The following is a 25,656-nucleotide window of genomic DNA, read 5'->3' on the forward strand; positions in this document are numbered from 1 at the left end:
ATCCCATAGCCCCGTTCTGCCTGGGACAGACTTCTGGAGGCATAAGCTACCGGTTGTAACTGACCCTTGGCATTAACATGCTGCAACACACACCCGATCCCATAGGACGACTCGTCGCACGTTCAAACAAGTTTCTTACATGGGTCATATAGGAACGAACGCAGCTCCGTCGTGTTACGGGGTCTGGGTGCTCTCTGGATCGCTTATGTTTTGGATGCAGTAGGTCTGATCCCGTCTGCTGCTACCCTCATCCCCAGGAATTCTACCTCTGGAGCTAGGGAGACGCACTTCACTTTTTTCGGACCTATCCGGTCCAGTCTGCGTAGCACCTCCTCCAGGTTGCGGAGGTGTTCTTCAGTATTACAACCCATGATGAGGATGTCGTCTTGAAAAGCCACTGTCCTCGGAATCGACTTGAGGAGGCTTTCCATATTGCGTTGAAAGATCGCGGCGGCCGAGCGAATCCCGAACGGACATCTGTTGTACTCAAACAACCCCTTGTGTGTCGTGATGGTGGTCAGCTTCTTCGACTCACTCGCCAGCTCCTGGGTCATGTAAGCTGAGGTCAGGTCCAATTTTGAAAAAAGTTTGCCACCGGATATCATCGCAAAGAGGTCCTCCGCTCTCGGTAGCGGGTACTGGTCTTGGAGTGACACCCGATTGATGGTGGCCTTGTAATCACCACATATCCTGACCGACCCATCCGCCTTGAGCACCAACACAATCGGGCTCGCCCAGTCACTGAATTCGACTGGCGAGATGATGCCTTCCCTCAGCAGGCGGTCCAATTCACCTTCTATCTTTTCCCGCATCACGTACGGCACCGCTCTGGCCTTGTGGTGTACTGGCCTGGCGTCCGGGTTTATGTGAATCACTACCTTGGTCCCCATGAAAGTGCCAATGCCGGGTTGAAATAGTGAGTCAAATTTGTCCCGGACCTGTGAGCATGATATTCGCTCCACAGAAGAAATTGCATTGACATCGCCCCATTTCCAGTTCATGACAGCAAGCCAACTCCTCCCCAGTAGTGCGGGACTGTCCCTCGGGACAATCCAGAGTGGCAACCTGTTCTCTGAATCTTTGTGGGTCACGACTACCATGGCGCTGTCTAGCACCGGAATGATCTCCTTTGTGTATGTCCATAGCTGTGCGTCAATCGGCAATAATTTTGGGTTCCTGGCCTTGGACGCCCACAATATGTTGAACTGTTTGATACTCATCAGGGACTGGCTGGCCCCTGTGTCTAGCTCCATTGATACTGGGATGCCATTGAGGAGCACTTTCATCATTATCGGTGGCGTCCTGGTGTATGAACTGTATATGTGCTCCACATGAACTCGCTGAACTTCAGCTTCCAGCGATTTCCCCAGTGTCCATTTGGCCCCGTAGGGCTTACATCGGGCCCGTCCTCCTCGTACATCAACCTGGCTGCAGGCTTCCTGCACATACGCGGCAAGTGACCGCTGACGTTGCAATTTCTGCAGGTATATTGCTGATACCTGCAAGCTCTGGCTGTGTGCTTGCCTCCACATTTCCAACATGAGCCATTGTTGGCAACAAAAGGTCCATTACCAGTCGATCGTCTGTGACTGTCTGTGTAACTGTTTTTAAGCACACCATTAACAGGTGTTGATGGCCCCATTACTGGCCGCATTGTCCCTTGCGATGGTGTGAATCGCCGTTCAGCTAGCCATTGTCTCTGTTGAATTCCCCCTTTGGGTTCGACTACATGCTGGGGCATGTTCGATTGCCACTGTCTGCCTGGAGAACTGTGTGCCGCGTTAACAATGTTGACTCCCTGTCCATTTGCTGCATTTAAACCAAGATTTTTGTCAAATATCATTCTGGTCTCTTCCTCCCCTGAGATAAATGTCTGGGCCATCAAAGCCGCTGTTTCCAGGGTCAAGTCTTTTGTCTCAATCAGTTTCCTGAAAACCCCAGCGTGCCCGATACCCTCAATAAAAAAGTCTCGCAGCATCTCCGCTCTACATGCATCTGGGAACTTACATAGGCTCGCCACTCGCCGGAGATCTGCCACGAAATCTGGAACGCTTTGCCCTTCTCGCCGCCGGTGTGTGTAAAACCGGTGTCTCGCCATGTGCATGCTGCTCGCCGGTTTAAGATGTTCCCCGATCAACTTACTGAGCTCTTCAAAAGTCTTGTCCGCCGGCTTCTCTGGCGCTAGAAGGTCCTTCATCAGGGAATACGTTCTGGATCCACAAACCGTCAGGAGATGAGCCCTGCGTTTGTCGGCCGAATCCTGTCCCAGTCATTTCTTAGTGACAAAACTTTGCTGTAGTCTCTCAATAAAGTCGTCCCAATCATCACCAACACAGTACCTCTCATCTGTGCTGCTAGTGGTCATGCTCGAGTGGTTTAAATCCCATCCTCGTCGCCAATGATATGTCCTTACTGTACAGTACAAATGCACACGAGACCCATGCTTGAGAGAAGGTCACTCTGTGACCAGCAACTTTTATTCCAGGCAGACAGTGGGTGGAGCTTCCCCTTTTATACCTGAAAGTCTAGGTTAGGAGTGTCTCTCACAGGTTCACCACCTCGTGGTCAATGTTCTCACAGTGTACATACTAGTCAGTTTATACATGGGTTACAATGACAGTTAAATACATGACATTATGTAAACAGATGTGGCAGTAAATCGGCACACTGAATGACCTCACACACAGCAATGAGATGGATGAGCGGTTAATCTGTTTTAGAGGTCTTGGTTGAGGGGTAAATGTTGGCCGGGACACCAGGGAGAAGTCCCCTGCTCTTTTTTTCAACATTACTACGAGAGCTTTTATGTCCACCTGAACTGGCAGAGGGGATGTCAGTTTAACATCTCATCCTCCGGCAATGCAGCACTCCCTCAGTACTGCACTAGAGTGCTCCTGGGTGATATGTTAAGTTTTGGAGTGTGACGCAAACCTCTCAACCTTCTGACTAATACTTGGAAGCAGAGATACTGAAACCGAGAAGCTGATAATGAATAAGTATGTGTAACAGGAAGAGTATTGTCTTATGGTGAGAGAGGGGTGTGCAGCTGGAGTAGATTTATATGTGGGAGCGTTGTACTGATGGTGGGCTACCTTCCCAAAGAATATACTGTTTAATACTTAATTTTTGCTGTTCTTGGCATCTTGTGACATTTCTGTTGGTCTTCTGGGACCAGACCCCTATTGCCAGGCAAAGCGGGGCAGGCAGCTGAGCAGCTCTGAGGAATTCATGTTCTATAGCTGGCTGTTGCTAGGCGTGTGAGATCAGCCTTGGTTACTTCATCGTCTCTTTATCTTTCTCTTCACCCCCCCCCCCCCCCCCCGCCCACACACCGATCACCATACACCCCGTGGAGATGCCTGCACTTGCCGCTTCCCCAGACCACCCGGTTACGGCTGAGGTGAGCTGACGACGGAGGGTTTGCAAAGCCTGCATCATGCCACGCCTGGGCACAGCATGCTGGCGCTGTGCTGCCGGCTCCCTTGCTGTTTTGTAGCCTGTTTCCACATCGCGCGATTCTGATCTTTTCCACAATCGTTCCTTCATTCCACGAAACCACACCTGAAATACCTCCTTCTGCACAGAGAGAGCTTCTCACACGCACTGATTGAGGCCCAAGTAGGGCAGTGGATTAATGCACTGCCATTTCCCCCTGTGGTCATGGGTTCAAACCCCTCCCAGCTTGATGGGGATAACTGGTGGATGTAGGGACACTGTCTGAGGTGAATTGGACAGTCTCCATCAAATTCCCAGTGAACTCTGGCCTACATCGGCACTGAAGTATTGGTCTCGCTCAGCGAGGCTGCGAGGAGCACTGGTGTGGGTAAGGAAACGATCATATTAGCACAGATTGGTATCACATTATTGAGGCAGAGCAAGAGGCAGTTTTATACGATCTGTTGTATTTGATCTCCAAGTGCTCAATGCTGACACTGGGTACCTGAAATGGGAAGAGTTCCATAACCGAGAAATCGTGTCCTTCACCAGAATAATACTAGTTTCAAGTCATCATCATAGGCAGTCCCTCGGAATCGAGGAAGACTTGCTTCCAATCTTAAAATCAGTCCTTCGGTGGCTGAACAGTCCAATACGAGAGCCACAGTCCCTGTCACAGGTGGGACAGACAGTGGTTGAGGGAAGGGGTGGGTGGGACTGGTTTGCCTCACGCTCCTTCCGCTGCCTGCGCTTGATTTCTGCACGCTCTCGGCGACGAGACTCGAGGTGCTCAGCGCCCTCCCGGATGCGTTATGAAGGACAAGGGCCTGGAGTTTCCGCTCGGTTGTGCTGGGTTTTTTTCGGAGCAATTCTCCCGATATGGGCTAAACCGGCGCAAAAGATCGCCGAACTTTAAGCGCAAATTGTGTTCAGCACAAATCGAGCTTGAGCTAGTTCTAAAAACATCACGCTGGAAGCAGGCCCCGCCCATCAAACTGGCCATGCCCCCCAGGGTGAATAAATCACTATTGGGAGGTTCCGCACATTGCGCCCGATTGCTGTGGGTTGTGCATTAATTAATTAATTTTCACGACTGAGATCGATCGCTTTTTATTAGATAAGGGTATGGAGGGATATGGAGTAAATGTGGGAAAATGAAGTTAAGTTAGAAGTTCAGCCATGATCTCACTGAATGGCGTGGCTGGTATGCAACGGCCACCCCATGTTAAAAGAATTCACGCACAGGTATCTTCCACCGTTTAACATGGGTTAATCAGTCACCCGTGTACTCATTTTTAGTGTGGAAGCAAGTCATCCTCGACCCCGAGGGACTGCCTATGTTGATGGAATGGTGGAGCAGGCTTGAGGGGCCGAATGGCTTCCTCCTGTTCCTGTGGTGTTATGTTTCTATGTAGTGATGATTCAGAAGAACAATTTCCAAATGGAGACCGAGGCACTTTTAAGTCCATTTGAAAGAAAGTGAAACTCCCGCCCTCATATTTCGATTTTTGTTTCCAAAAAGGAAAAATGACAGTAAGATGAAAGTCTATGTGCTGTTGTTGTAACACAGGCACACTCAAAGGGACAATTAGTAACCAAATGTAGTCTGGTTGACACTCCCGGTGCAGTGCTGAGGGAGCGCTGCACTGTCTGAGGTGCCGTCTTTTGGATGAGACGTTAAACCGAGGCCCCGTCTGCTCTCTCAGGTGGACGTAAAAGATCCCATGGCACTATTTCGAAGAAGAGCAGGGGGAATTATCCCTGGTGTCCTGGAGCCAATATTTATCCCTCAATCAACATAACAAAAACATTTTATCTGGTCATTATCACATTGCTGTATGTGGGAGCTTGCTGTGCGCAAATTGCCTGCTGTGTTTCCCACATTACAACTGTGACTACACTCCAAAAAGTACTTCATTGGCTGTAAAGCGCTTTGGGACATCCGGTGGTCGTGAAAGGCGCTATATAAATGCAAGTCTTTCTTTTTCTTTCTTTCTCTCCCCATCATGTTGGGGCAGACAGGAGGCTACTTACTGGCTTCAGTAGCAGATCTTCTAGGATTGCGTGACTTAGCTAAACACGTTGCTACTACAAGAATGTGCCAGTAACCCATTATGGTTGGCAGACTAATTTCTACTCTTTCACGTCCCGTTGGTCTCCTCATCCATGCCTTTGTTACCTCTAGATTTGACTATTCCATCATCATAGGCAGTCCCTCGAAATCGAGGAAGACTTGCTTCCACTCTAAAAGTGAGTTCTCAAGTGACTGTACAGTTGAACACGGGAATTACAGTCTCTGTCACAGGTGGGACAGACAGTGGTTGAAGGAAAGGGTGGGTGGGGAGTCTGGATGCCAGGGATTCCCAGGTGTCAGTGGAGATGTTGCACTTTATCAGGGAGGCTTTGAGGGTGTACTTGAAACGTTTCCTCTGTCCACCTGGGGCTCGCTTGCCATGTAGGAGTTCCGAGTAGAGCGCTTGCTTTGGGAGTATTGTATCGAGCATGCGGATGTGGCCTGCCCAACAGAGCTGGTCGAGTGTGGTCAGTGCTTCGATGCTGGGGATGTTGGCCTGTTCGAGAACACTGATGTTGGTGTGTCTGTCCTCCCAGGGGATTTGCAGAATCTTGCGGCGACATCGTTGGTTAAATTTCTCCAACGATTTGTGGTGTCTGCTGTATATGGTCCACGTCTCTGAGCCATACAACACACTCCTGGCTGACCTCCCACATTCTACCCTACGTAAACTAGAGGTGATCCAAAACTCGGCTGCCCATGTCCTAACTCACACCAAGTCCCGCTCACCCATCACCCCTGTGCTCGCTGACCTACACTGGCTCCCGGTTGAGCAACGCCTCGATTTCAAAATTCTCATCCTTGTTTACAAATCCCTCCATGGCCTCGCCCCTCCCTATCTCTGTAATCTCCTCCAGCCCCACAACTCTCCGAGATATCTGCCCTCCTCTGATTCTGCTCTCTTGAGCATCCCTGATTAACATAGAAACATAGAAAATAGGTGCAGGCGTAGGCCATTCGGCCCTTTGAGCCTGCACCACCATTCAATAAGATCATGGCTGATCATTCACCTCAGTACCCCTTTCCTGCTTTCTCTCCATACCCCTTGATCCCTTTAGCCGTAAGGGCCACATCTAACTCCCTCTTGAATATATCCAATGAACTGGCATTATAATCACTCAACCATCAGTGGCCGTGCCTTCAGCTGCCTAGGCTCTGAGCTCTGGAATTCCCTGCCTAAACCCCTCTGCCTCTCTCTCTCCATTTAAAACCGACCTCTTTGACCAAGCTTTTGGTCACCTGCCCTAATTTCTCCTGGTGTGGCTCAGTGTCAAATTTTGTTTTATAATACTCCTGTGAACTGCCTTGGAATGTTTTACTACGTTAAAGACCCAATAGAAATATAAGTTGTTGTCAATCCTCCAAAAGCAAAATACTGCGGATGTTAGAAATCTGAAATAAAAACAGAAAATGCTGTCAATGCACAGCAGGTCAGGCAGTATCTGTGGAGAGAGAAGCAGAATTAACCTTTCATCAGAACTGGAAGAAGTTAGAGATGTAACAGGTTTTAAGCAAGTACAGGGGCTGGGAAAGGGGGGGCGGGCAGGAGAGATTAGAGAGACAGAAGGGATGATGGTGCGAGGCAAAAAGAGATGGTAATGGGACAAGTTAAGAGACAAAAGATGGGTCTAGATAGGGTGTAAATGGCAGAACCATCAACAGCTACGATTTGAAAAAATAGGGACAGTGGTTATGGTCTGATTACTCCTTGACTTAACTAAACCAAAACAAACTGAATGGGAGTTCATCAGATCACTGGTGGCCTTCCCACTCTTCTCATTTTCCTCCAGTGGAGCAGTGGACTGTTTGGCCTGGGAACTTACCGAAAATGATGGACAGGAATGGACCTACATGTTTATCGAGCCTGTCCCACACAGATGCCTTGCATAGCACATCCCACCCAGAGCCAAGCAATCTCCTGGGAGAGGCTAAAAACCCAGGCCAATTAGGGGGAAAAAGACTGGAAAATTCTTCTTCAGCCCTCTTAGGTATTCAAAACTATTCCAGGAGATTACATTGGCCCTGCTTTACGCTACAGGATGCCTACACTTTATACGAGGTGTCCTCCACCCCAGCCAGAAACCGGCCCAGCTCTGGCTTGAAGGAATACAAGTGATGTTGCAAGGAAGGCGATGGTAAGGTAGTGTCAATGTCTGGCCCTGATAGTGATTGCATCCAAATGTACAGTCGGCACCTCAAAGCACTGGAGAAGTACCACCAACGCTGCCTCTGCAAGATCCTGCAAATCCATTGGCAGGATAGGCGCGCCAACGTCCGCGTTCTCTCTCAGGCCAACATCCCCAGCATCGAAGCACTGGCCTCGCTCGATCAGCTCCGATGGACCGGGCCACATTGTCCACATGCCCGATACTAGACTCCCGAAACAATCACTCTACCTCGAGCTACGTCACAACAGGCGAGTCCCAGGAGGGCAGAGAAAACGCTTCAAGGACACCCTCAAAGCCTCCTTGAAAAAGTGCAATATCCCCACCGACTCTTGGGACTCCCCGGCCCGAGACCGCTCAAAGTGGAGGAGAAGCATCCGAGCAGGCGCCGAGCACCTCGAGTCTCTTCGCCGGGAGCACGCGGGAGCCAAGTACAAACAGCGGAAGGAGCGCACGACAAACCAAGCTCCCCACCCACCCGTCCCTCCAACCACCGTCTGCCCCACCTGTGACAGAGACTGTAGATAGAAACATAGAAATTTACAGCGCAGAAGGAGGCCATCTCGGCCCATCGTATCCGCGCCGGCCGACAAAGAGCCGCACGGCCCTCGGTCAACAGCCCTGAAGGCTACATATAAACCAATGAACAATGTAGATCCCGCATTGGTCTCATCAGTCACCTTAGAACTCATTTTAGTGTGGAAGCAAGTCATCCTTGACTCCGGGGGACTGTCTAAAAAGAAGATTCCTTAATGGTATGGTGGTGGAGTGGGCTTGCGGGGGGATGCGGAAAGGGATGGAGGACAACGTTCGGTGGGCTTGTGTTGCCAAAAGTTCAGGAATACTAACCATGGCTGCAATTTATAGGCTGTAAACCCAATATTCAAAAGTTCAGGAATATTTTCTACAGCAGTAGGGACATAGCTGTGACTCAGAAGTTGTCACGCAATGCAGAATTTTCCACTGTCTGCACTTCTAATTTGTGCTAGATTTCAGAGTTGAAAGTGAATGTTTCTTTTCTGGTGAGTCATGGCCTGTGTCCCAGTTTTACCACAAAAAAAACGACTAACGTTCAAGCTTGTCAAGCCGATACTGAGTGGCTGTGATTGCTGAACCCAGAGGAAAACCTCAACCAAACCACATGCTAATTTATCACGCTATTCGATAGAACCGGAAGCCGGAAGAGGCACAACGTCACAGGTGAGTTTACACCACCTCCAGTGCCTGGACTAGTACGGCCCTTCAAAATAACACTGATGTTTGACTGAAGTGCGTGTTTTGGCTTTCCTCATTTTGTCACAACCCAATCATTCGAATGTGGAGACGGGGTGAATAAGAATTCTCCACTGATGGGGGAGACTAGAACTAGAGGGCATAATCTTAGAATAAGGGGCTGCCCATTTAAAACTGAGATGAGGAGGAATTTCTTCTCTGAGGGTTGTAAATCTGCGGAATTCGCTGCCTCAGAGAGCTGTGGAACCTGGGACATTGAATAAATTTAAGACAGAAATAGACAGTTTCTTAACCGATAAGGGGATAAGGGGTTATGGGGAGCAGGCAGGGAAGTGGACCCGAGTCCATGATCGGATCAGCCATGATCTAATTAAATGGTGGAACAGGCTCGAGGGGCTGTATGGCCTATTCCTGCTCCTATTTCTTATGTTCTTATGTTCTCTGTCTGCGGGGGTGAACAGAATCCAATGCGGGGTACGGTAGCATAGTGGTTATGTTACTGGACTGATAATCCAGAGGCCTAGACATGTGATTTGGAGACACAAGTTCAAATCCTGCCACGGCAGCTGGGGAATTAAATTCAGTTAATTAAATAAATCTGGAATTTAAAAAAAAACTAGTGTCAGTAACGGTGACCATGAAACTATCGGATTGTCATAAACACCCATCTGGTTCACTAATGTCCTTCAGGGAAGGAAATCTGCCGTTCTTACCCCGTCTGGCCTATACGTGACTCCCGACCCACAGCAATGTGGTTGACTCTTAACTGCTCTCTGAAATGGCCCAGCGAGCCACTCATTTGCACCAAACTGCTATGACAAAGTCAGCACTGCGGGAGCACCTTCACCACACGGACTGCAGCGGTTCAAGAAGGCGGCTCACCACCATCTACTAAAGTGCAATTAAGGGATGGGCAATAAATGCCGGCCTTGTCAGTGACGCCCACATCCCGTGAACAAATAAATTAACTGCTCACTGACGCACAAAGCCAGCTGGCTAGTTGCAGCAACATAATTTATCTTTCCAAGTTATCGAATGATTTATGTAATGAAATATTAGTTTTGCCAGAATGTAATATTGAATTAGCATTTTTTTCTTTTTTTAATTCATTTGCAGAAGGTGGGCGTCGCTGGTAAGGCCAGCATTTATTGCCCATCCCTAATTGCCCCTCGAGAAGGTGGTGGTGAACCGCTGCAGTCCGTGTGGTAAAGGTGCTCCCACAGTGCTGTTCGGGAGGGAGTTCCAGGATTGTGACCCAGCGACGATGAAGGAACGGCCGATATATTTCCAAGTCAGGATGGTGTGTGACTGGGAGGGGAACGTGGAGGTGGTGGTGTTCCCATGCGCCTGCTGCCCTTGTCCTTCTAGGTGGTAGAGGTCACAGGTTTGGGAGGTGTTGCCGAAGAAGCCTTGGTGAGTTGCTGCAGTGCATCTTGTAGATGGTGCACACTGCAGCCACAGTGCGCCGGTGGTGGAGGGAGTGAATGTTGAAGATGGTGGATGGCTCACCACCATCATCTCCAGGGCAATTAGGGACGGGCAACAAATGCCGGCCTTGCCAGCGACGTCCATATCCGATAAACGAATACAAAAAACAGTCCTGGAGCCAGTAATATGTGTCCTGCAAAGGTTAAAACGGCATTGGGTGTAGACAACACATCATTCTGCCTTTTCTTTACCGTTCTGCACATAGTTGCCATTAATTTTCAGTCTCCTAGAATCATAGAATGATACAGCACAGAAGGAGGCCATTCAGCCCATCGTGCCTGTGCCGGCTTTTTGAAACAATGATCCAATTAGGCCCACTTCCCCAGCTCTTTTCCCCCACCAGCTGAACCCTGCAAATTTTTCCTCTTCAAGTATTTATCCAGCGTTTCTCTGCGTTTTATGGTGGGCCTTTACTGCTGGCATGCAAACCATTTTTAATTTTGCCTCTGATTTCCCTGCCCCCCCCCCGCGAAAACTTTAACTCCTTTCCTGGCGTACGGTTCATGCAGGAAGTGATGGCTCCGCGGCTGGCAATGGCCAGCCAGTGACCAATAGTAACGTTTGAGCCTTGGCAGGGTGCTCTGGCTGGACAATCCTACTATGGAGAACGCCACGGCCGAGTCTGATCCTGTCCCCCGTCTGGCATCCATGCACTTCCTGCAGAGCGCGGTGCAGCAGTCAAGAGTGGAAATCCCGGCTGATCGTCAAGCTGCAGGGAAGGCCTGCATCTGCGACTCGCTCTGAGAGACGTGCACAACTGCCACTCCATGTGGAGTTACTGTGCGCCGCGTGCTTTCAATGGCAGCACCTACTGTCATTTGGCCAGGTCTGTGCGATGGCACTAAATTGCTCCTGTGCCTGTCCGTGCATACCACTGCTGGAGGGAAATGGCATCGATGAGCTTTGGGAATCCCCCTCTCATTGTTGGCTGTAACCATTTTCCCAATTAAGTTGAAGTTGGTCATTGTTCGTAGGTTTATATGTAACCTTGAGGGCCGTGTAGCTCTTTGTCGGCCAGCGCGGACATGATGGGCCGGAATAGCCTCCTCCTGCGCTGTAAATTTCTATGTTTCGATGAGTGCATCTTGGAGTTTGGACTTCAAAGCCTCAATAGCACCAGTAGGATCTTTAATACATCGATGATGTAACTTGCATGAACTTCCTATTTTCACTTCCGGTACTTCCATCCTTGCTGTCCTTTCTCTTTGTCTATACCGCATTTTTCACATGGATCTATATTACCTTTTGTGTACTTCGCCGTAATATCTTGTGCCTGGCATCCATGACGGGATACTGGGACATTCTTGTAGTAGCTACGTGTCTATCTATGTCATGCACTCCAAGAAGACCTGTTAACCTACCTGTGTTTGTTAGCTTGTGCGCCACCTTCTGCCAGATCCAGATGGTTAAGACAGCAGTCCAACTCTGCTGTGATGTACTGCAATTATTTGTGTCTTCTTTGTATACTAGAGGCCATCACAACCCTCCAAAAAATAGGTTGCATTGCTGCATTACTGTGCTAACCAAGCATTGCATGGACGCATCACTTCCTTAATTGAACATTGACACTTGCAGGGGCTAAACTTTGCCCAGTCTGGTAGCAGTCTTTCAGATTGTGCCAGCATTTACTTGTTGCCGCAGGGAAGCTCAGTAACTGAAGGCGGTACAGGTTGAACCTCCCTTATCCAGAACTCCCTTATCCGGAACCACCCCTCGTCCGGAACCATTCCCGGCCACCGGGTGGCGCATGCGCAGAACTCCAACATGAACAAATTGAAGTCCTTCCTCGCTGCCGACTCCCGCAATCGCTGGCCTGACCCCGCGATCCACCCCTCCCCCCGCCCCAACGATCTCTCTGCCGTCCTCCCAGCCCCAAGCCAGCCAGCCCCAAGATCCCCTTGCTCAGTACCTGTACCGTCCAATTTAATGTGACCACCCGTCGTCCGGGAAAATCCCTTATCCGGAACAGATCAGGTCCCGAGGATGCCGGATAAGGGAGATTCAGCCTGTAGTGGATCAGCATCAGACAGAATAGAAGCGCCAGATATCATCACGTTTCCTAGTCCAACTGTGACTGCAGTGGCCTTGTGGAATCATTTGCACTGAGGCATGCTATAAGCAGATGAGGAAAAGTTGGCTTTTGAGGCATGGCGTGAAAAATCGTGCCAACAAGTTCCTGAGTGCGATTTGATTCTGTTTTCTCTTCATCTTATTTTCACAATACAGAGTCTGTTTTCCTTTGGGAGATTGGTGGATTGCAGATGGTAATGCGGGGGCAGATATGCGGAGTGGAACCCGATCCCAGCTGCTTTTGTTTCCCGGTCCCAGCTCTGCGGACCGACCCTGGCATGAATGGATGTGACCAGTGCTGGCAAGTGCGACTTGGCAGGGAGGAGGTGGGCCCCAGTGTGCAGCATGGCGAAGGCTAGTTGTAGACACACCCACGTTGTGTTTGAGTGTGTCATGTTGGCAATGCTCAGGAGTCTTTCTCTATAAATAGACGGGTCTAATTTGATCCCTGCAGTTACATTGCACCTTGTTGGGAGAAGCAGGGAGGTGGTGTTTTTTTTGTGGCAGGCTTAAGTCTTTCATATTATGTCAGCATTGATTCATGCTGCAGGAATGATCAGTAAATAAATGAGATATTAATATTAGTGTAACCCTTTTGAGTTGTCTGCTCAATGAGTCACTGTGATGGACTATCACAGGTTTCAGTTGTTGGCAGTGACCCCAGGTATTTCACTACTAAATTCTGCATGTAAATACAGGTGCATTTGTGTGTGTTGGGTAGCTGGCGATCTTTTACGGTGACAACTCTGCAATAATTACCTGTGAAATTGAAGCCGGTGATTGCATCGCTCATACAGTTCAAAAGCAGTTTTAGGGGAGCTTTGGTATTTCTGCCCATGTTGGATTCCTGGCCCGACCCCTCATCATCCACGTGACTGGTCCTATATTTACATCCAGGAAGGCCGTGCAAGAATTTATCTTCGAGGCTTTACCGGCCCTTTCAACCTATACAGTTAAAGGAGAGACAAGAAAGTGCTAATGGTCAACTGCAGGAATCACTCCCAAGGCCCATTGAACATCAATAGGATCTACTTTTGAGGTATATGTTCCCAAGTCGTTGTTCCGAAATCAATGGTTGTGGCAATGCTAGTATCATGGCAGCTGGGGAATTTAAATTCAGCTAATAAATAAATCTAGAATTATCAGTAGTATCAGTAATGGTGACCATGGAACTAGTGGATTGTGTTAAAAACCCATATGGTTCACTAATGTCCTTTAGGGAAGGAAATCGGCCGTCCTTACCCGGTCTGGCCTACATGTGACTCCAGACCCACAGCTGCCCTCTGAAATACCCGAGCAAGTCACTCAGTTGTACCAAACCGCTACAACAAAGTCAGCACTGTGGGAGCACCTTCACCACACGGACTGCAGCGGTTCAACAAGGTGGCTCACCACCACCTTCTCAAGGGCAATTAGGGGATGGGCAATAAATGCTGGCCTTACCAGCGACACCCACATCCCGTGAACAAATAAATTAAGTGCTCTCATACACACAAAGCCAGCTGGCTAGTTACAGCAATATAATTTGTCTTTCCAAGTCTTCAAATAATTTATGTAATGAAATATTAGATTTGGTAGAATGTAATAATTGAATTTGCATTTTTTTCTTTTTCTTCATTCGCGGAAAGTGGGCGTCACTGGTAAGGCCAGCCTTTATTGCCCATCCCTAATCGCCCCTTGAGTAAGTGGTGAGCCGCCGCCTTGAACCGCTGCAGTCCGTGTGGTGAAGGTACTCCCACAGTGCTGTTTGGGAGGGAGTTCCAGGATTGTGACCCAGCGACGATGAAGGAACGGCCGATATATTTCCAAGTCAAGGTGGTGTGTGACTTGGAGGGGAACGCGGAGGTGGTGGTGTTCCCATGCACCTGCTGCCCTTGTCCTTCTAGGTGGTCGAGGTCGCGGGTTTTGGAGGTGCTGCCGAAGAAGCCTTGGCGAGTTGCTGCAGTGCATCTTGTAGATGGTACACACTGCAGCTACGGGGGTGGTGGTGGAGGGAGTGAATGTTTACTTACGATAGTGGATGGGGTGCCGATCAAGCGGGCTGCTTTGTCCTGGATGGTGTCGAGTTTCTTGTGTGTTGTTGGAGCTGCACTCATCCAGGAAAGTGGAGAGTATTCCGTCACACTCCTGACTTGTGCCTTGCAGATGGTGGAAAGGCTTTGGGGAGTCAGGAGGTGAGACACTCGACGCAGATTACCCAGCCTCTGACCTGCTCTTGTGGCCACAGTATTTATGTGGCTGGTCCAGTTCACTTTTTGGTCAATGGTGACCCCCAGGATGTTTATAGTGGGGGATTGGGCGATGGTAATGCCATTGAATGTCAAGGGGCGGTGGTTAGACTCTCGCTTGTTGGAGATGGTCATAGCCTGGCACTTGCCACTTATGAGCCCAAGTGTGTATGTTGTCCAGGTTTTGCTGTATGTGGGCATGGACTGCTTCATTATCTGAGGAGTTGCGAATGGAACTGAACACTGTGCAATCATCAGCGAACATCCCCATGTCTGACCTTGCCACAATGGATCCTGGATCCAGGGACTGGCTTTGGCTGTGAGTTTGGTTTCAATGAAAGTGAAAAGGGCCTAAAAGCCCTTAAGGTTTCTGTTATGAGTTGTACTCTTCTGGAGCTGAAGTTTTGACCATCCTGAACATGAGGAAAAAAATCAACCATTTGAAGACGAAGACCCAAAAATTAATCTTACAGTGGCATGTCTCTGAATACTTTTAGTTTCAATCTGTGTTACACAGTGACTTTATGCCAAGGGAATGCCCCAAGATTCAGCACTATGGACTGATTTTTGTCACTAAGAGTATCTGGAAATTTTTGGAAACAAAGGAAATGAAGGGATATGGGGATAGGGCAGGAAAGTGGAGTTGAGATAAAAGACCAGCCATGATCGTATTGAATGGTGGAGCAGGCATGAGGGGCAATGTGGCCTACTCCTGCTCCTATTTCTTATGTTGTGTTCCTACAATGCGATTAGGGTTTGTGCTTACAGTTTTCCACATGGTGAGCGCCTGATTTCAAGTGTGTCATCCTCGACAGTTGCCCCGAAGAGACCAGGCAATTTCCCACAGGAAAGGAAGTAAACAACTATAGTTGGCCAAGCTGGCTCAGCATGGTAACATAGGAACAGGAGGTGGCCATTAAGCCCCTCGAGCCTGTTCCGCCATTCAATTCGATCATGGCTGATCTGTATTTTAACTCTACCCGCCTTGGTTCCATATCCCATGATAACAACAAAAATCTACCAATCTCAGTTTTGAAATTTTCAATTGACCCCACACATCGACAGCTGTTTGGGGGAGAGAGTTCCAGATTCTCACTACCCTTTGTGTGAAGAAGTGCTTCCTGACATCACCCCTAAACAGCCTGGCTCGAATTTTAAGGTTATGCCCCTTGTTCTGGACTCCTGCACCAGGGCAAATAGTTTGTCTCTCTCTCTACCCTATCATCTGCTTTAATCATCTTAAACATCTCAATTAGATCACCCCTTAGTCTTCTACACTCAAGGAAATATAAGTCCAGTCTATGCAAGGTTAGAGAGCACATTAATTGGAAGTATCACAACACTGGCAGAGTGAAGGGTGTTCTCGGGCTGGGGATGAGATGCGTTTGGCTGCATTCGTGCTGTTGTGTTCTGACCTCCTCAAAATGCTATTTATTCAGTGCTGCCAAGTGTCATTTTGCACCCTTCTCCCTCCTCCCAAGTAAATGACCTTTTGCGTTTTGGGCAGACTTTCATTGAGCTATCGGAGAAGAAATGCGGCATTTCAGACCTTCCCTGGTTGGAGCTCCAATAATTATCAGTCCAAGTTTATTTGGCTCTGCATCACACATACATCAATCTTGAGTACGATAAAGAATAGCATAGTGGGGTGAAGCCAGTCCGAGTAATGGTGGGTAATAAAGTAAGATTGCTTCCATTGCACCAGTGTGATATAATCCAAACCTTATGCTCTTTTCCCTTGCGAATGGAAAGAGGGGGCGAGGGTGTACTGCATTGGTCCATAAGGTACAGTTTTAACAGAGAAAGGTTTAACAGTGAACATTGGTATTTATGTTGTGTCTTATCCTCCTGAAACATCTGATAAAATGCAACATCCCCACCGGCACCTGGGAATCCCTGGCCAAAGACCGTCCTAAGTGGAGGAAGGGTATCCGGGAGGGCGCTGAGCACCTCGAGTCTCGTCGCTGAGATCATGCAGAAAGCAAGCGCAGGCAGCGGAAGGAGCGTGCGGCAAACCTGTCCCACCCTCCCCTTACCCTCAACCACTGTCTGTCCCACCTGTGACAGGGACTGTGGTTCTCGTATTGGACTGTTCAGCCACCTGAGAACTCACTTTTCGAGTGGAAGCAAGTCTTCCTCGATTTCGAAGGACTGCCTATGATGATGATAACAATAGGGAGATGTCCGACACTTCACTCATGGGCACATAATGACATTGCAGGATGTTGTAAGCAGTCTGATGACTACGTTTTGTGTCACAGGTGGGCCCTGAGGACCTAATGTAAGAAGCAAGTGCATTAAAACGAAGGATCCAATCAAATGCTGGTTGATTATTGTTTTGCCACCTCACAGTATGATGCTGGCAGTATTCCAAACCGCAAAATTGGACCCATTTCGAATTCTTGGTGCATTGAAATTCTATACATTGGGATTGAATGGGAAGTGTTTTGGTCCATTGAAATAAATTGTTTACTACCGTTGCTATATTATTTTTCACGCCAACTGTTAACAACTGTCTTATGCGTGAGTGAAAGAGATAAGCAGTTATTTCTATTCTTGGCCAAAGTAATGTGTCCTTAACATGTAGGAATGGACAAAAAATCATACTGTAATACACTACCAATGACGGTGGCATTTTCTGATGTGTACTGCATGTTCTTGAAGCCACCCCATCAACAGTAGAAGTATTATTTTTAACCATGGCCCCCTCAGTAACACTCTGGTACAACCTTTGGGGGAGAAATTCGGCTGCTTTGCGCCTCCCGTTAGCGCCTGTGGACGGCGGTAACAGGCGCTGAGAGGTTACTGACCGGGCTCGGCGAATTCACCGACGCCCGTGAACCTGCCTGGCGGTTTTGCGCAGGCGCTAACACTTACCGCCTCGGTCTCTTGTGCCGTGTAGATCGTGACATCATCCAGTGCACTATGCCCCGTTACCGCCCTGGATGTGATATTCGTGTCAACACCGGCAGCTGCAGGAGGTGTTGTCACCTGGGCTGGCCGCTTGGGGAGCGCTAATTAAAGGCAGTGGGGGGTCAGGTCGGGCAAACGTTATTACTGGCACCAGTCTGGGGCCTTCGGATTGCTTTTCACCGCTGATTTCTGTGTGATTCCTCAGCCCTCTACTCTCTGAGTGCTTGGGGCTGTAATGCTCGTAGCGCAGGTCCCGTGGCCCCACAGAGAGAACATTAGGATTGATTCAACCCATCATTGGCCCTTCCCTTTAAAGGGGAGAAGGAGCCTGTACAGACGGCAGCACTGCACTGTACATTGCTCAGAGCTCTGCCAACACCGCCCCTCTCGCACACTTTAGCGCTGTAAGGGAAGTGCTAACGCTTGATTGAGTGCGCTACTTCCCTCTTGGAGCGCTAAAGCTGAAGTTCCCGAGAGCAGCAAATCGGTTTCGCCCGCCGATACTTTTGCGATAATTCAAAAGTTATCGCCGCAAACAGGGCGCTACGCAATTTCTAGCCCTTGGTATTTAAGGCATTCTGAGTATTACAGAAATCATATAAACCTCCTCAACTGCAGCAACTTGCATTTGTATAGCACCTTCAGTGCAAGAAAAACACTCCAAGGCACCTCACACACGTGTAATGAGATGAAAATAGGCACTGAGCCAAAGGAGATATTTGGAGGTATGATTAAAAGCTTGGTCAAAGAGGTGGATTTTAAGGAGGGTCTTGAAGGAGGTGGAGAGACAGAGTGGTCGAGGGAGGGAATTCCAGAGCCTCGGACCAAGATGACACTGCTGCTAATAGTAGGGCAAAATATGCCTCACCCATGACATATTTTAATCCGGTTGCCAAAGATTGTCTCCCAGCCAGTGTTGCACACCATCTCTAATGAGAAGACCAGTTGGAACACTACTCTAATTTCAACTGAGCTAGATTGTAATTAACCCAGGGACATCTCTTTAGGTCATTTACATTGTCTTGGGGATGGAGGGGCATGTGTGAAGAGGCCCTCAATAAAATCTAATAATCTACTCCCTAGAATTTCCTTTGGACATCAGTAAATGGTTCCTGTGTACATTTCTTCATCAGACTTCCTTCAGCTCCCTTGTTCCTCGGAGTGCTTAGCTTCTCCGAGGAAAGAGACAGAGAACCTCTGTGTTACTTCAGCTCATACCCCGATACTACACTTTTCATTCGATCTCCAATCTTTTTCATTATCCATTTGACGGATTAAAGGGAATTTATCCTTCTCCCTCCTACCTTCTCTCTCACCTTGCCCCCGTCCACGCCCCAAGAACAGACATGGGAAATATTTTCAAGTGGAATCTGGGACTGATCATGCCGACTATAGATTTCAACCTGGAAACAATTACTGTATTGTTCTGGTGCGTTCTACATGGGGAAAATGCTGGGGCTCATTACAGTCTCGCGGAAATGTGAAGCTTGTCGCGTTCTTCTTTTCTGTTCAATCCTGTTATACATCCAAACGAACATATTTAGAGGGGAAGTTAGCCCAGATTTTACAATTGGCATTATTTCAATGGCGGCAGCAACCCTTTTGGCTTTAATAACACCGATTGGAAAGTCGTATTCAAGGCGCTAAGTGGCATATAAAAGTTAACACTGTTTGGCACGAATGATGTGCACATCATATAGGTAATGTACACTTAATTACCCCTCATGATATCCAATAAATGAATATTGGCCCTTTCTATTCTCTAACCGGTGCTCTCCTCTCCTGCAGGTGCTGGCTTTTAGTTCTGTGCTCTGGTACCTCACCCAAATGGCACTTCTTCATGTATGACCTTCGTGCAAGCTATCCGATTGTGGGGATGGGGGTGGCAGGGCATCAGAACGGAATCTGATCCTGTTCTTACCCCCTCCCTATCTCTGTAACTCATTCCGCCCTACAACCCTCCCTAGCTCTGTAATCTCCTCCAGACCTATAACACTCCCTATCTCAGTAACCTCCTCCAGCCCTACAACCCTCCCTATTGCAGTAACCTCCTCCAGCCCTACAACCTTCCCTATCTTTGTAACCTCCTCCAGCCCGACAACCCTCCGAGATCTCTGTGTTCCTCCAATTCTGTCTTTTTCAAATGAATTGCTGTAATGAGCACCCCCAAATTTACTGTCTTGTGTGACTCCTGTTACTAAGGTATCACTTGGGGTTGGATTTTAGACCCATTGACTAAATAGGCAATAAGTGGGCACATGGTAGACTGGTCACAAAGGTAAAAGCCCATGGGATCCAGGGCAAAGTGGCTAGTTGGATCCAAAATTGGCTTAGAGATAGGAAGCAAAGGGTAATGGTTGATGGATGTTTTTGTGACTGGAAGGATGTTTCCAGTGGGATTCCGCAGGGCTCAGTACTGGGTCCCTTGCCTTTTGTGGTATATATCAATGATCTCGATTTGAATAGAGGGACATTGATTAAGAAGTTTGCAGATGACACTAACATTGGCTGTGTGGTCGATAATGAAGAGGAAAGTCATGGGCTGCAGGAGGATATCAATCTACTGGTCAGGTGGGCAGAGCAGTGTCAAATGGAATTTAATTCGGAGAAGTGTGAGGTAATGCACTTTGGGAGGGCTAATAAGGAAAGGGTATACACATTAAGCGGTAGGCCACTTAGAAGTGTAGATGAACAAAGGGACCTTGGAGTGCTTGTCCACAGATCCCTGAAAGTAGCAGACCAGGTGGATAAGGTGGTTAAGAAGGCATACGGAATGCTTGCCTTTATTGGCCGTGACATAGAATACAAGAGCAGGGAGGTTATGCTTAAATTGTATAATACTCTGGTTAGGCCACAGCTGGAGTATTGCGTGCAGTTCTGGTCGCCGTATTATAGGAAGGACGTGATTGCACTATAGAGGGTGCAGAGGAGATTTACTAGGATGCTGCCTGGAATGGAGAATCTTAGCTATGAGGACAGATTGGATAGGCTGGGTTTATTCTCATTGGAACAGAGGAGGTTGAGAGGAGACCTCATTGTGCTGTACAAAATTTTAAGGGGCCTTGATATAGTGGATAGCAAGGGGCTATTTCCCTTTGTGGAGGGGTCAATTATGAGGGGGCATAGTTTTAAGGTGGTTGGTGGAAGGTTCAGAGGGGATTTGAGGGGAGGCTTCTTCATGCAGAAGGTTGTGGGGGTCTGGAACTCACTGCCTGGAAGAGTGGTGGATGCAGAAACCCTCACCACATTTAAAAGTTGCTTGGATGGGCACTTAAAGTGCCGTAACCGGCAGGGTTACGGACCTAGAGGTAAGTGGGATTAGACTGGATAACCTCTTGTTGGTTGCCGCAGATACGATGGATACTGCAGGGAATCGAATCTCCTGGACTAGTTTCGATTGTCTGGATGGGTCGGAGAGGAATTTTCGCAGATTCTTTTTTTTCCCCAATTGGCCTGGGTTTTTATCTGGTTTTTTGCCTCTCCCAGGAGATCACATGGCTCCGGTTGGGGTGGAGTGTAGAATGTTTCGGTGCAAGGGGTATCGCAGTTGTGGTGAGACGGACTGGTTGGGCTGGGTGCTCTTTACCTTTCCATCATTGTTCATTGGTTTATATGTAATCTTCAGGGCTGCTGACCGAGGGCCGTGCGGCTCTTTGTCGGCCGGCGCGGACACGGTGGGCCGAAATGGCCCCCTTCTGCACTGTAAATTTCTCTGTTTCTATTAAATATAGCCCCTGATCTGCGGTAGGTTATTATGGTAAAATTATGTTGCCCGACACCCTGCCGATGGGAAAAAGATTGGGGCCTTTGCTAAATGAGGATTTTCTCCTTGCCCTGCACTTGAAGAAAACGCCTTTTTGTACTTACTTTCCAAGCGTTGCTCACCAAGTGTTGTGCTTGTGGTTGCCTTGCAGTTACTCTGGGACCAGGGAACAGATGTCGGCCTGCAGACCAGCCTGACATTGGCAGAATGGACAGGCTGTTTACAAACCTTGGCAATACAGTGCTGTCGGAAGGGGACCTGCTACTACAGGTAAAGGATGTTGCGGGGTATTTACTTATGTGGCTTTTTTTCAAGCATATATTTAGACACACGGCGGGGGGAGGAGTATGGGGGAGCTAATGTGAGGAACAAAAGCCTTGCCTTCAAGTCCCACTCTCGAGACTTGAGCACATAAATCTCAGCTGACACTCCAGTGCAGTACTGAGGGAGCGCTGCACTGTCAGAGGTGCCATCTTTCGGATGAGGCGTTCAACCGAGGCCCATCTGCTCTCTCCAGTGGATGTAAAAGATCCCATGGCACGGTTTCGAAGAAGAACAGGGGAGTTCTCCCCGGTGTCCTGGCGAACAGTTAGTTATCCCTCGGGCAACATCACGAAACAACAGATTGATTGGCCATTTGTTTTATTTGCTGTTTGCAGAAACTGGCTGCAGCATTTGCCTACTTTAGAACGGTGACTGCATGTCAAACATAATTTATTGGCTGTTCTATAGATGTGCAAAGTGCAATGTAGATGCAGGCTGTTGCTTTCTTTCCGAAAGAGACAGTCCCCTATGATTGCTGCGGTATTGATAGCATATTCACATGTGTGAAAAGGATGGGCCACATTTACAGTGCGAGGAAGACCATATCCTTGTCTTTTGAGGAACACTCTTTCTGACAAAGGTTCTGCCCCTTCAATATATTCTTGTCCTCCTTTAAGGATCTAAGGGAGGTATTGTGAATCAGGTAATCCCTTGAGAGATCAGCTGGCCTAAAAGATGCCGCGTCTTTGTGTTTCTAGGCACTGAACGGATTTGTCCTGGTTGTGACAGCGGAAGGTGACATCTTCTACGCATCGCCCACCGTACAGGAATACGTGGGATTTCACCAGGTCAGTGCTGTGTCTCGCAGTGTCAGTGACAGGAGCAGTGGTGTATGAAAAGTAGAGTGGTGTCTGACCACAGCGGTCATTGGGGATAATTCTCATCTTGTGCGATGACCTGTGGAGCGGTTTGATTTCAGTGAGATGAATATAGTAGCGGGGCAATCCACTCCGCTGCATTACTGCCCAGGTGGTGAAATTGGAAATGACCCCATCGAGTCATGCCACCTCCTGTCATGAGTTGTCAGTGGTGCATATTTTACAATGGATCAATCACCGTGTCGTGTATATTGTTTTCACTTGCTTTCCACGGCATATTTTGTACAGTAGCTTTAAGTTCATAATGATCCGGCAGGTGAGCAGAGGAGAATGTGGAAGACAGTGTGAGTTGCAGGGCAGACGTGTGTCAAGGGCGCAGTGAGAACTCTATCACATCTTCTGAAGCACGAGGTCTTAAGTCCTTGAAATGAACTGCATTCTCACCACCAACTTTAGCAAGTTCTAAAGTGTCACAAAAAGGAAGGATAAGATTGTCGCAATTCATGTTTCCGCATGCTCATCCTTTGCTTTTAAAACTATTGATTCAAGTGTAAGAAGCAATGAGTGCTTTGGAGATTCATCAGTTTTAGGTGTCAGCCTTGGCTCATTTGGTAGCGCTCTCATCTCTGAGTCAGAAGGTCGTAGGCTCGAGTACCATTCCAGAGACTTGAGCACATAATCCAGGCTGACGCTCCCAGTACAGTACAGAGGGAGCGCTGCACTGTCGGAGGGGCAGTACTGAGGGAGCGCCGCACTGTCGGAGGGGCAGTACTGAGGGAGTGCCGCACTTTCGGAGGGGCAGTACTGAGGGAGCGCTGCACTGTTGGAGGTGCTGTCTTTCGGATGAGACATTAAACCGAGGCACCATCTGCCCTCTCAGGTGGACATACAAGATCCCATGGCACTATTTCGAAAAAGAGCAGGAGAGTTAAGCCCCGGTGTCCTGGGCCAATATTTATTCCTCAACCAATATCACTAAAACAGATGATCTGGTCATTATCACATTGCTGGTTGTGGGAGCTTGCTGTGCACAAATTGGCTGTGACCTTAGTGTTTTATTGCAGGTCTCCAGGTTGCCTCTCCAACCTGTGAGGCCTCCTTAAATACCTGTGCTCCCAAGGGATTATGGGATCCCTTGGGACTCCAGGGGATAAGCCCTCTGGTGGCTGTACAGAGTAAATACAAGTTCACATTCACAACAGCCCCGTTTGGGGGTGGTAATGCTCGCGAGGCGCAAGGCGCAGATGTTTCGCCTCTCGCGAGGTATTGGTGTTACCGCCCCCGGAAGGAAGTGAGGGTGCTTTTAGTTTCTGGGGTGGGTAGCGGGGTGGACACGTCTGGAACGGGGCACAGCACTGCCACGTAGGAGGGGCTCTTCACTTAATTCAAGCAGAGTGCCAGGCTGACTGACCGGTCAAAGTGCCAAAGGGGCGCAGGGAAAAAATCGGCTTTTTTTTAAACTGCAGCCCATCTCCCCTTTAAGTATCGCCCCGTCAGTCGCCGGCTGCCCCATTCACGCCCCCTGAACCTGTCGCTGCTGTCACCCGGCACAGCTTCAGGGGTCGATACCCAAGTTAGGGTCCGGGACGGTACCGGGCCTTGCGCACGGTGATGACATCATCATTGCCGGCGCAGTGGAGCGGGGCGCTATGGGTTACCACCACTGCTAAACTCCCGGGGAATTTAGCGAGAGTCGTTAGTGGCGCCGCGCCCGATCGCAAAGTCGGTTTTGTCCCATAGAGGGCGCTAATGGGAGGCTCAAATGACCCGAATTCCTGGACCATTGTTCCTTAAATGGCTTATGTTGGTTTGAATCTCCTGCATTGTGGTAGATAATGTAGAATTGTGCCCCGTGGGCACTTGTACATGTTTGCATGTGTTTGGGTGGTCGTTGCTGCAATCTTGCATCAAATTTTGGGTTGTGGCACATGATGTTGATGGACTTTCTTCTTGAACTCTCTGTGCTGGTCCCCTGGTTCTGAAGTTGCGTGTAACAAATGACTTATGAACATACAAAACTGGCGGGCAGGAATAGACCAGCTGCAACAGCAAGCCTGTTCCCCAGCATGTTGGCTGGGCCATCATGGCTGAACACTTCTTCCCCTCTTCCCCTGCAGCCATATAACCTCCTGGGCGAAGTCAGAAAAACAGAGATAAACCTCTGGGCCAATAAGGAAAATATACTATGGAAAAAATTCTCTGCCCCCTTTTGTTTGTCTTGTTTTTAACTCTGATGGTTATTCTCCCCTCTATGTTGTAGACTGCTGTCATGCACCAGCCTGTGTTTGAACTGATTCATCCTGAATATCGCGATGAATTTCGACGTCAGCTGCATTGGACGCTAAACCCATTACCGCTCTCCAACATGGCGCAGTCAGGACCTGGTAAGACAATGCATCACAAGAGAAGCCCGTTTGTTGCTCTTGATATCCATAGAGGTTGGGAGATGGTTTACTGCAAATACTTACATCCTTGTTTCTTATTTCTGAAAGCTTTCATGAAAAGCAATGGGGACTGAGTGATGTATTGGGTTAGATATAACTATGTGACTCGCCTCCTGACTCCCCAAAGTCTTTCCACCATCTACAAGGCATAACTCAGGAGTGTGATGGAATACTCTCCACTTGCCTGGATGAGTGCAGCTCCAACAACACTCGAGAAGCTCGACACCATCCAGGACAAAGCAGCCCACTTGATCGGCACCCCATCCACCACCTTCAACATTCACTCCCTCCACCACCGGCGCACCGTGGCTGCAGTGTGCACCATCTACAAGATGCACTGCAGCAACTCGCCAAGGCTTCTTCGGCAGCACCTCCCAAACCCACGACCTCTACCGCCTAGAAGGACAAGGGCAGCAGGTGCATGGGAACACCACCACCTCCACGTTCCCCTCCAAGTCACACACCATCCCGACTTGGAAATATATCACCGTTCCTTCATTGTCGCTGGGTCACAATCCTGGAACTTTCTCCCTCACTAACTCCCTGGGAGTACCTTCACCACACGGACTGCAGCGGTTCAAGAAGGCAGCTCACCACCACCTTCTCAAGGGCAATTAGGGATGGGCAATAAATGCCGGCCTTGCCAGCGATTCCCACATCCCAGGAAAAAAAAATTTTTTTTTTAAAAAACACCTCCACCT

The 25,656-nt window shown here is 48.7% G+C and overlaps 1 protein-coding gene across 1 annotated transcript in view; it reads left to right on the forward strand.

Annotated features, from left to right (window-relative positions):
• The window catches only part of LOC139240877 (uncharacterized), a 184,511-nt gene that overhangs the window by 78,575 nt on the left and 80,280 nt on the right, over positions 1-25,656 (forward strand). Inside the window, exons 3-5 of the mRNA XM_070869384.1 lie at positions 21,521-21,639; positions 22,392-22,481; positions 24,772-24,895. Coding sequence (XP_070725485.1) covers positions 21,521-21,639; positions 22,392-22,481; positions 24,772-24,895 — 333 coding nt within the window. The remainder of the gene's footprint in view (positions 1-21,520; positions 21,640-22,391; positions 22,482-24,771; positions 24,896-25,656) is intronic.

The sequence above is a fragment of the Pristiophorus japonicus genome, chromosome X (genome assembly GCF_044704955.1).
Source record: "Pristiophorus japonicus isolate sPriJap1 chromosome X, sPriJap1.hap1, whole genome shotgun sequence".
In the NCBI taxonomy this organism is placed as follows: Eukaryota; Metazoa; Chordata; class Chondrichthyes; family Pristiophoridae; genus Pristiophorus; species Pristiophorus japonicus.